This window comes from Cavia porcellus, unplaced genomic scaffold (assembly GCF_034190915.1).
Source record: "Cavia porcellus strain 051 isolate PalLab524CR breed Dunkin Hartley unplaced genomic scaffold, mCavPor4.1 scaffold_2, whole genome shotgun sequence".
Classification (NCBI taxonomy): domain Eukaryota; kingdom Metazoa; phylum Chordata; class Mammalia; order Rodentia; family Caviidae; genus Cavia; species Cavia porcellus.
In genome coordinates, this window is record NW_026947485.1 from 86,945,299 (window position 1) to 86,957,324 (window position 12,026).

General features: G+C 45.8%; 1 protein-coding gene across 3 annotated transcripts in view; it reads left to right on the forward strand.

Moving 5' to 3' along the window:
* The first annotated feature begins 3,572 nt into the window (after positions 1-3,572).
* The window catches only part of Casp7 (caspase 7), a 32,551-nt gene continuing 24,097 nt past the window's right edge, over positions 3,573-12,026 (forward strand). Inside the window, exons 1-3 of one of the 3 annotated variants that reach the window (XM_063244762.1) lie at positions 4,224-4,302; positions 7,060-7,154; positions 8,183-8,292. In XM_063244762.1, the coding sequence (XP_063100832.1) occupies positions 8,183-8,292 (110 nt within the window). In that variant the 5' untranslated portion in view covers positions 4,224-4,302; positions 7,060-7,154. Of the gene's footprint in view, positions 3,592-4,157; positions 4,303-7,059; positions 7,155-8,182; positions 8,293-12,026 lie in introns of those variants that run through there. The other 2 variants (XM_063244763.1, XM_063244761.1) reach the window with 2 other exon arrangements.

Here is a 12,026-nt window from a genome sequence, read left to right on the forward strand (position 1 = left end):
GAGGTACCAAAAAGCCCAGATGCTATCAAACTGGGTCAAAGTTTGCAACATTCCTGTGGTTTTAGGCTTTAAAACCCAACCCTTTTAGCTGTAAGGCACGCAGTCTCCATATTGGCTCCCGGAGACTGCATCGCCAGGCCTTGGCCTAAAATAAAGCCTTTGCTCCCTAAATTTTAATTTCTTGCTTCCTTGGATTTTATTCCGGGGTCTGAGCTATCACACTCCCTTTCCCCAGAGCTGTAGTCCAGACCTTGTTGGAGAGAACACATCTACAGCTTGCTATGTGGCAGATAGGTCCCTCTGGTGCTGTGCTAGGGGGAATGTCCTACCCTGTCAGTGCCAGAGACAGCAGTTCTTGCAAAGGTGTCTTAATGGAGATGCTCTGTTACAAAACTACGTGAAGCACAGGAGAAGTATTTGGTCACCAGGAACACCACAGAAACTTGGGCCGAGAAGCCACCCTCTTTGCAGACACAGAATCAGGAAACTAAAGTCTTTCCATTCTGTAGTGTCTCTCCAGTGCCTCCTACAAAGTTTTGTTTCTAATTTAAAGAGAGTAAAATAAAACATAACAATAAGAAATAATCTTGAATTTCAAAAATAAGACAGTAGGAAATCAACAATGGTCACTATATTGTACATTTTTATCTTCTAAATAGTTGCTCAGACTACCAGATACAGGCATACAAAGTCAATCAAAGAACACAAGCCCTAAGTTGTTCCTTTCTTTCAGCTGCTTTCATTTCCGGCATTGAAGGTGTGTAGTTTCTAATTTCTTTTGTGTCTATGTCTCCCGGCCTTGTTCTGGGGGCTGGAGGTCTGCACCTTGCTCCTTTAGTTTGACATTTTCCTGTGTTCCTCCAAATTAGCTGGCTACTGAGTCCTGTGTGCTTCCTGCATTGGCTGTCCATCCCTCAGGGATTTGGCTGAGCATCCTGGTTCCTGCAATCCGAGGTTCCTGGGGTGGCAGCTCACCACGCTTACCCACCCCATGACAGTGAGGCGTGGCCTCCTGGCCTCTGGGCCTACAGCAGCTGGCTTATGAGGTAGGGGATGGCTTCTCCTTGGGCCTTTTGCTGCTGTGTCTCCTACAAGTTTAACCTCAGTCCAATGAGGAAGAAAACTACTTAAAGGGGCCCAAATGAATGTTTCACAGAACATGCAAAAAGAATGAATTCCGAGTCAAGAGGCAATCAGCTAACAAGTACAACATGAATTCTTCCTTTCAGGGAAGAAAAGGATTCCACCTGGATCATGGATTCTCACTCTCCCCACATATCAAAACTCTCCTGGTACCTCAGAGGAGCCAAAGTTTGAGTTTGGGGCTTTGAGTGCTGAATGTGGCATTTTTATTAATCTTGGGGGTATCCTTCAGGACATACAGTATAAACTTACAGCCTGGCCTGTGCTGTCCCATGGAGAAAGTGAGAAGCTGTGATCCACAGCATCCCTCAGGAGCCTTGTGTGCAGGACATGGGCATCGGGCCCACATTAGAAGCTGTGACCTGAGCAGAAGGCTGGAGGGAGGGTCCAGAGGAACCTTGCCCAGGAGAACTCACAAAGCCAGCCACGGGGATACCATTCAAATATGGGAGGCTGGGGGACATCTTGGGGTTGAAGGGGATAATCCTGGAGTAGAGGAAGGAGGCATAAAACAATCACACGACACTAAAGATGCTTTCAGAAGAGAATGTCATTTGGATCCAAAGTGTCAGTACAAATAATTGTTCTGGAATGAAAGGTTCAAGATGGTCTCTCCTTTCACATTTTCATTTTACCTGGTGACACTGTGATAAAACAGGCCTGGGGCAGTAACTTAGGAATTTCTCAGCCAGTCCACAAAAAGAACCCAATAAAGATTTCCCTTCAAGCCACTTCTCTGAATCAGCTATGGATTCCTGCACCTCGATGCACTGTAATTTTGCATGTCATAATTTAAGGAGAATGGACCACTAGACAAATGGACAGTTCTGCTTTTCTAGGTAACCAGTAGCAAGCTTGAGTGTAGGCAACTTCTCTGTCCTTGGCATCCAACGGACACAGATAAATTATTCAGGCCTCTTTGAGCTCTTAACTATTTCAACTGTATCCCAGAATAGTTTATAAAATCCTAGGTTTCAGTCAGATAGATCGGAGAATAACTTACTCATTTTACCAATAACATTCTTTACTTCTTAAATGATTCACAACTGAATTCCTTAAAAGAAAACAAACTTTCTTAGTATCCCAAATCGTTTATAACCACTATTTCAAGAGTACAGGTATTAAAAATCAGAGCAGCCATATTAAGAAGCTGCTAATATTTACTGAAAATATTTATGAATCTGGCCGGACCTGATTGTGCACACCTGTAATCTCAGCACTCTGGAGGCTGAGGCAGGAGGATTGATGGGAGTTTAAGGCCAGCCTGGGTTACAAAATGAGTTCAAGGCCAGCCTGAACTGCATAGTGAAATCCTGCCTCAAAAAGACAAGAAACAAAACAAAACAAAATTTTAATAATTTAATATTTTCACAGAAGTCAATCAGTTATAATTATTCCCTTACTTACCTGAGACCAGTTTCTTAAAACCAAGAAATTATCCTCCCACCAGGTGAGATTTTAGAGGTAACACCTAAGCCTCAGGCGCCAGAGCAAGCAAGCAACCAACCAAAGCAAGCTGCTTAGGGTATTACCTGACGTTATGCCATCAGTTTTGTACTCATTTCATACAAGATTGTGGTACATCTTAAAAGCAATCTCTAGTGTAAACTCAGATATTTAGCTTTAGTGTGAAGGAGGACGTTAAATTGTTCCTTGAGTAGTCTTAGGATAAAAGGCTTCAGAAGCCTCCATTAGCAGCTTCGGAGTGAAGACAGCTCTGACTGTGTGGTGTGTGTGTCTGTGTGAGTGTGTGCGCGTGTCTTGGAGCAGTCATGGTTATTAGCAAGAAGGAAAACAGACGCGCTTCACAGCTGAGGACAAACCCTTAGAAGAGGCCTGAGAGGGACCAGGCTGGATGAAGTGACCAGGAAGGCAACTCTTGCAGTCTAGGGGCTCTTAAGAGAGCAGCGGAGAGAAGCTGCATTGTAACAAAGGGAGCTGGGGTGGGACGGCAGCAAAGTTCCCTCATGGACAGTGCTCATTAGGGTCAGCAGCATCCAAGACTGAAAGTTGTGGTCCCCGGGTCTTATCAGCTTGTTCTGGAACAGGAAACCTAAAGTTCTTAAGACTTAAAAAAGAAAGGGTCTGAACTGGCTGCAACATCGCGGTTTGGTTCCTTTACTATTAGCGTCTATCGCCTCTGTCCTCGAGGCAGAGGGTGAGCAGAGGAAAAAGTTCAGTCTCTCCCGTGTGAGACTAACTCGCCGCCTTATACCTAGTGCTTGCCACAGGGGGGCGCTCAATAAATATTTCTTGGCGATCTCGGAGTAGTATGCGGTTGGAGTGCGGTGGGAATTTGCTTCACAAAAAGTTGAGTAAGCGTCCTACCCCCCCGCCCCCCGCCACCCCTGCGCAGTAAGTACTGCGCCTTCAAGACGGGAAGAGACACGGGGAGGCCGCAAGACCCCGACGACCGCACAGCTGGCCGGGAGCTCGGCCTTGTGGAAGGTAAAACTGGCAAAAGGGTGCGTAGGCTCCGCGGGCATGCGGACAGTACAGACGAGTCCGACTGGGGGACAAGCCTTCTGGCTGAGGGACCTACTCCGGGGGCGGGGACAGGGAAGAGGAGCAGGACTAGCGCCGCGAATCGTCCCCCAGGCACAGCGCGCACTTTGGGTCAATTTGAATGTGCCCAATAGCAGCGCAAACTGCTCTCTTGAGGACTCGGCGGCGGCGGGATCCCTTGGATGTCTGCAGACTTTACACGATTTCCGGTGCACATGGCCAACTCTGCAGAGGGTTCTCTGCGGAGACTGCGCGGGGGTGGCTCGGGTCCCTTGGCGCGCGCCTCCCGGACAATGCCCGAGACCAAGTTTGCAGAAGGCACAGTGCACACAGCGGCTTAGGCCGTTGTGTGTACAGTCAGTTTTGTGGAGCGCGCGGCGGGAATGCAGCGGGTGACTCGGTGTACCACGTGCACGGAGGCTGGAGCTTTGTAGAGCGCGCCCTCCGGTTGGCTAGGGTCCCTCGCGCACCGCCAATTAGGTAGCGCGCCAGGGTGACACACACCGCCCCGCCCGGCTCAGCGTCTGGGCCCGGGTTGCTCCTCCCCCGACGGTGCTGGAGGTTCGTTCTTTCACTTTTACTAAAGCGATCTCAGAGCTGTGGTTGCAGAGGGGAGACTGCTGAGCGACTGGCCAGCCTGGCTGCGTGGGAATGGTAACTTGGTCCCCGGCCCCTCCTCACGCCCTGCCTTCTCCGCGCGCTTCCCTTCGTGTCTGCCGCCCGCTTCCCTCTGCTATCCGCGCTCGCGCGGAGCCAGCCGGGTTGGGAGGGCGAGTGGCCTGGACGGCTGGCGTTGGGGCTTGGTTTGGGGGCTCTCCACGCCCCGGCCATAGCCCCTTCGTGGCTGGCCTCGGGCAGCTTTTCCTCCCTATCTTCCTGCCCAGGGATCTGAGGGCACCCTGTATCATTGGCTATGACCAGGCAGAGGAATGGGTTTAGAAGGGCAGTGTGGCACCCGGATTAGAGCGAAGACCCCTCATCAGACGGACGTGGGTTCCCCGTACTCCCACCGCTGCTTGCCGGCCATGGGACCTGGATCCTGTCTGTGCCTGCCTATTGAGTGGGAACTTTGGTGATAATTGGCTGTCGCTCTGCGAATGGAGGGGAGGGAATTTTGGGGCGCTGCAACGTTCTGCCAAGGCTAAGTATGCTTCAGTCATTGTCATTCTTGGGGTAGGACTCTTTTAGTACTCAAGGTGGCAGACAGGCAGGCGATAGTTGGTCGTCTGGACTCTTGGTCTCCAGACAACCTTACAATCTTTTACCCTTATATTCAGCTTTCCTGTTTATGGGAAAGTAAAATTACATTTCCTAGTTCCTGGGTGAGTTATTGCTAGGCCCTTTCCAGGAACTTCGGTTGAGGTGGCCTTGAACCTAGATTACTTATAGGCTGTTTCCTGCTTCTGAATGTGGACATTCTGACCTTTACAATACTGCTGTCCCTAGGTTTGTGATCCGCCTCTGCTATCTGTAAATACTGTGGCATTAGGCAAATAAGAATCTTAGGGCCTTGGACTTACCTCCATATTCAGCACAAGCACCTGCCTGGCAAGTACAAGGTCCTGAGTTCGATTCCCAGTACTCCCCCCGAAAAAAATCCTGTTCACCTAAGCTAGGCTTAGTGTCACACGCTGTAATCTCAGCACTTGGAAGACAGAGGCAGGAGGATCCTGAGTTTGAGGTCAGCCTGGACTTAGACCTTGTCTAAATTAAATTAATGAAAGTTCATATGTTGATCATTTAGATTGTTTCTGTATCTTGACTCTTGTGATAAAGCCATAATAAACGAGATAATACAAACATCTGCTTATGGCACTAATTTCCATTCCTTTGGATATATGTACCTAGAAATGGGATTGCTGGGTCATCAAAATTTCCATTTTCATGTTTTTGAGGAACCTGCACATTGTTTTTCCGTAATAGTTGTATCCCATTTGAATTCCTACCAACAGTGTATGCGGATTACTTTGTTAACTACATGTTCTCCAAAACTTTTTGTTTTTTAATTATACTGCTCAAACAAGTATGAGGTACTGTCCCACTGTATTTAATTGGCATTTCCTGGATGATTAAAGTAACTTGCAATCATTTCCTATACATGCTGCTCATTTGTGTGTCTTCTGTGGAGAGATGTCTACTTCCGTCTGTTAGTAATCACTGTGAGAAATGTCTGAGAATCAACTTAAAGAAGAGGTTTGTTTTGGCTTTAGGTTTTGGAGGTTCCAGTTCATGATCTAGTAGGCGCTTCTGGGCTGTGGCAAGGTCACATATCATGGGGGCACTTCCCTCACGCCTGGTGAGTGATAAAGAAACAGGGCTTGGGCTCTGCTGTCCCATTTGAAGGCACCCCCATCGCAATTGCAACCTGCAAGCCTGCCACCAAGGCCCACCTTGCTCCTGCCACTTCCGGGTAGAACCGCCTTATGGGGGACATTGCAGATGAAGCCAGTAGTCTTTTGCAACTGAGTGGGTTTTTGCTATTCAGTTGTGTGAGTTCCTTGAATAGTTTAGAGCCTTTCTGAGATGCAAGGTTTGGAAATATTTTCTCACATTGCCGAAGTTGCATTTTCGTTTTGTTGATACTTCTCGCTTTGCTGTGCCCTCTTGGTAAAGTGAAACTGCCCCTCTTCCCTTGGTTCCTGCATGCATGTGCTGGTGTCTTACTCCATCTGGTATTTGGGAGCCTCAGTACACTCGGTGCTCTTACTAAGGAGTTCCTGCCCGTGGGTCATGGCTGTGATTGTCCTTTCTGTGGAACGGTGTGGGCAGGCGTCTCCTCCACTGCCTTCATGCTGACGTGTTTCTCGTTCTGTCATAGTCACATTTTTTGTTTATTTTCATACATACCAGATTCAACCTTTAACCTAAAGTCAAGACTTTACATGAAGGTAGCATCATTTTGGACTTTGTGAAATTTTGAATCATTAATTTTAAAAAAAACCAAATGCTTTGCAGATCCTCTTTGAAAAGTAGCAAAGTCTAACTGTGTGGAAAAGAGAAAATGCAAACTGTCGAGTGTTTTCTGTGTGCCTGGTCTGCTGTGTGTCTCCTCTGTGGATGGGCTTACCTCTCCTTTTAAGGAACATTTTGGATCCTAATCTGAAAAATCTGCCCCTCACCCAGAATGACACCTGTGGCACAGCAGGCAGACCACTCTGCTGAGAACACACATCGTGGTCACTGCGGACCTGTAGGACTCTCCCCTCTTCATTCTCTGCCCACTGCCTGCTGACCCCTAGGTCAGCTGGAAGCTGAGGCCGTAATGACACTCAGACTTCAAGAACCCTCAGCCTCCATTTGCCTCCTTAGACACCCTCTGGGAGCTGGAGTCATCCTTTCGACTGCCAAAAGTTATTATTTGTACTCTGAATGCACAATGATTGGTAAAATAGATGCCTCCCTGTTTTCTAGCCACGCGGAATTATCCCTGGTGATCCCTTACAGGAACGCAGAACTCTCTGGCAGCTCTGGCCTGCCTAGCAGACTCACTCAGAAGTTGAACCCAGGTAGATTTGGGAACTGGGAGAGGTTTCCCTTTGTTGCTGTAAGCGCATCCCCGATCCAATCCAGAGGAGTGAAACAGGGCTTGACTGGTGAGAAACGAGTCTGACCTGGCTCTTCTTGAACTAAGTGCACCACCGTCAGCTAATTCCTTTGCCTTGGGGCATTCATTTCTTCCAGCCTTCTACCCAGCTAGTGCTTAATAAGCACCTTCTGGGTGCCAGATGCCTCCTCCTAATGAATTTATATTGTGCTGTGGGAGCCAAGCAATTGGCAGAGCACAAACCAAGAAGACAAGTGGGAGGGCTGTGTAGAGAGTGAAGGAGGGATAAGCTGTCCGGTAGCAAATATTTGTGGCTTTGTGGGCCGTCGTCAGTCAACCCTGCTTGCAGAGAAAACAGCCAAAAACAGTGTGTAAATGAATGGGTAGAGCTGGGTTTCAGTAGAGATTCTATTCACAAAACAGGTGGTGGGAAGCACGGTTTGCTGACACTCTGTAGATAATGAAGGGCCTAGAAATCCAAACAGATGGGTTAAGAGCTGAACTTTTGGATATTGGCAATCTCTTGAAGACACTTGAGCAGGGAAATAATTTGATAGAAATCTATTTTTGTAGGATCACGTAAAACCATCTCAAGCATAAAGGCAGCAAGCGGTTGCTGCTGTTTCTGAATTTGAACAATGCTAGGCAAAGGATGGGCCCTTTATGACCTGCCAAGGGCTCAGGGTGAGTTCTGGTTGTGATAGGCTTTGATAGATCTTCCTCTGTTTATTGGGTTCACTGAACCTTTGACAAAAATGTAGATGCTGGAACTGCTGCCCAAGGACTTGGACTTTGGTTTCTTCTAGAACAGTGTCTGGAGTATATTTGAAGGCATTAATGGTACAGTAACTGTGACGCTTAAATGTGGACAACTACTCACCCTTATGCTTAGTCTGAAACTGTGTCACCTAGTGAGTATCATTTAAAAATATCGCAATACAGGCAATGTCAATGAATACCAACTTTCTGATGTATTTCTGCTCTTCCCAGATGGCAGATGATCAGGAATATGTTGGAGAGCAGGGCGCTGGTGAATTTGCAAGAACAGACTCAGTGGATGCTAAGCCAGACCGGACCTCGTTCATGTCTATACTCCTAAAGTAAGTTTCCTTGCTTACTGGATGAATGGGGAACCCTTAGCCAGGTCAGTCTCCTGAACCTCTTCTATCTCTACCTTCCCAAGGGGACGTTCAGGGAAGAAGATCCATGCTGTGCATGCTGAGTGGCGTGCACAGCATCTTGCTGGCTGTATGTGACAGCAGTGGGGTACCCATGTGCTCCTTCTTATCACTAGGGCAAGTCCAAGACTAGGGCAACCCAAGCTTTGGAAGTTTCCTGCTTTCAGTAACCGTGTGTGTTGGAGATCAGTTCCAGAACGAAGGTTCTGCTTTTACTGGGGGTGATTTGAAGGCCTCTGAAGAGCAGAGCCTGGGCTGCTGCTGCTAGGTGGGAATGAACCTGAGTAAAGGCAGAACCTGGGAGCCAACAGACAGGAGATGGGGTGACTCACCCCACCCCCTGCTCTCGGGCCCACGGTTTGTGGAGAGGCACTGCTTCCTCTCTACCGGTTCCTGCCTTTTCCTGTCTTGGGTTCACATCTAAAATTCTAAATTTTACAAATAATAGTAAATTAAACTCTTATATGCCAGCTTGGTGGTGTGCCTCTAGTCTGCATAATCCCGGGAGATGGTTCTGATATCAGTGTTCAACAGTAGGGAAAATGGGGCAACCAGAGGTTTCCTAGCTGGCTTTTCCGATGGCAGTAAATAAATTGTGGAGCTGGGGGCTGGGGATTTAGCTCAGCGGCATAAGCCCCTGCCTTGCAAGCAGGCAGTCGTGAGTTCGATCCCTGGTACCGATAAAAACGAAAAAGACAAAAAAAATAAAAAAATAAAAAATAAATTGTGGAGCTGATGGAGACTTCAGACAGCAGGAGTGCCACTCACCTAAGGGTTCTTTTGTACTCTTTCCATTTAAAAATAGGGCCACAGGAACCTGGCAGGGTCCCTTACCTGCCCTTCACCTTGGTCATCGATGGGAAGGGAGTGGAACTTTCTGACAGAAAAAAGCAGTCAGAAATGTCAAATTTCTGTGTTCAGAAGTCCCACCTCCTCCCCTTATCTTTAGTTTTCTCTGTACTGGTTTCTGTTTGTTACCTACAGTCAACCATGCTCTGAAAATATTAAATAGAAAACTCCAAAAACAGCTCATAGGTTTTAAATCGCCTAGCGGTTTGAGTGGTGTGGTAAAATCTCGTCCCATGTTCTCTGCCCCACCTAGGAGGAGACGCCTTCCTTTGACTGATATCGCGGTGTGCTACCTAGGTTATCACACCACCTATTGAGGTATCACAAGGCTTGTGTTCAGATAACCCTTACGTTACTTAAAAATGGCCCCAAAAGCCAAAAGCAGTGATAGTGGCATTCAGATATGCTAGAGAGAGGCTATAAAGTCTCCTGAGTGAAAAGGTGAAAGTTCCCAACTTAACAAAGAAAGAAAAACGTCCTCTGTTGGGGTTGCTAAGATCTGCAGTAAGAGGCAATTTTCTCACATCCACAGAATTGGGAAGAAGGAAAACGCCATCCTCACCAGGTGTACTGTCCCACCTCAAACTGCCAGAGTTTGGCCACTGTTTTAGTTACTTTTCTTGTTGTTAAAACAAGTACCTGATTCTCAGAATTCAAAGAGAAAGGTTTACTTTTCAGCTCTCAGTTGCAGACCTGAAAGTACAAATTTCAGTACTCTACTGAACTTCAGTACTCTGTGGTTTCAGGTATCCAGTAGTGGTCCTGGGATGAGAAGGGTCCTACAGTTCCTTGACCAAGTCCCACTCAGGAGAGAGAGACCTGTGACCTCCAGAGAGCCTTGGGTCACCCCACCCCAGACAGGACTCAACAAAATATGATGCATACCAACACTGTACCCAAATCCACAGGTTGCTAGTTAGAGTCAAGAAAACCCAGTGAAAGACTGGGAAATACAGTCCCAACTCCTACCAAAACCAGGAGTTAAATTGGTCCAGGCTTACTCTGGCCCCCAGGGAAAGCTCTTGAGCACAGACACCTGCAACGTGAAGTTGTAAATTTACACATTCCTTTGACTATTTCTAGGTGACATGTAAATTTTTTGTTAAAGTAGTTTTGAAAGTTGTGGTAATATTTTACCTTTCCATTTCTTTTTGACTATTTGGACTAAACAAATTGACTCTAAGTGAAAAAGAGACTAGTCATTTCAAAAGTCTTCACAAAGTCTTTACGTATTTGTCAGGAATCGTGAAAAAGTAGTGTATTGTAAAAGTTAGCACTTAAAAATCATCTTTAAAACATATTGGTTGAATCTAAATTTGTACTGATTTTGTCACCACGTCTTATGTATCTAAAAAATACACAAACAGTCCTTATTTAACAGCTAGAATTTTTATATTGTTTCTTTTTCCTCTGCTGAACTCATCTTTCTTCTAAATTATATTTTGATGTAATAAACTAATTTACTTAAAGGTCTTTTATGGTCATCCTACCACAGATCTCTAGCATATTCATGTATACATGTGTATATCCATATAAATTTGAAAATGTTTTCTCAGGTATAATGAACCTTAAAAGAAATTTCTCCTAGACCAACTTACTATTTTAGCTATAATTAATTCCGTTGATCAAACACATAGATATTAATAAATCATATCATTAAATTGTTCATCAGAATAATTATTAAATAGATACAGCAATGAAATTGCAACTTATAGTGGAGTGTGGAGGGGCTTTAAAAGTAGTTTTTAAATAAATATACAAATAACAGTTACTGCACTAAGAGTTTGGTGTTGGTTTTTTTCCCTGCTTCTCCTTTTTACAGAACAAGCACTGAAAAATCATGAATAAATTACATGGGACAGTAGGAATTTTATTCTGGTAGTATCTCTTAATTCTTTGAGTTTCTCTGAGTGCTGTGGCAAAAGTGACAAGTCTATTAGGTCCTTCTTCAACTATGCTGGAAATAAAAAATGGGAAATTACTTATCTTACACAAAGGAATCATCATTCAACCTTTGGAGATTTTTTGTGTGTCTGAAAAGTGCCCCCAAAAACTGCTGGACCAAAACTTCTCAAATGATTATTTATTGAACCTGTTCCCCTTTTATTTGGATGCAAACCAATTTAACTTAGAATATCTCCTTTGAAAGGCAATGAAAGTAATATTCGTAAGTGTTTGTCATTATCCTTTTAAAGTGTATTTAAAGTGTATTTTCGCCAAGACTCAGAGCTGCCAGGGTAGCTCATTCATTTATGAAAATTGCGATATCCTTTAGCTGACTCAGCCCTCCAGACTGACTTTGTGTCAGTAAAGATCTGGTACCATTTTTCAGTTGAATAAGTGTGTCACTGGGCTTCTTAGGATGGTCATCTTGTTTTTGAGTTCTCAGTTCTAATTCTTGCATGGGTGAGTAGGTGATTGGGTGGATAGACTGAGGCACAAAGCCAGCTCTGTAGTTCCCTCCTGGCTTGCTTTGCTGTCACAGGACTGTAGCTCAGCATTGATGACATCTTTGGGAGTAGTGGAAATGAAAGAGGCAAAGCATTAAATATGAACCATTATCAGGTTTTTAATAGGTAGTTGAGTTTGAAGCAGCTCAAAGCAAGGCCCCAAGTGCCCACCAAAGCAAGGCCCACTCTAGTGCTGTTCTTCACTCGTCTCAGACGCCTGCTTACCAGGAAGCCCCCAACACAGTGCCTGACTCCGGGACACTCAGAGATTGTCTTACTTGGCCTTTGGTAGATGCGTGGAGATTTTAACAGCTGTAGGGAAGGTGAGAAAGGCGGCCCTTCAGTATGCAGCGGAGC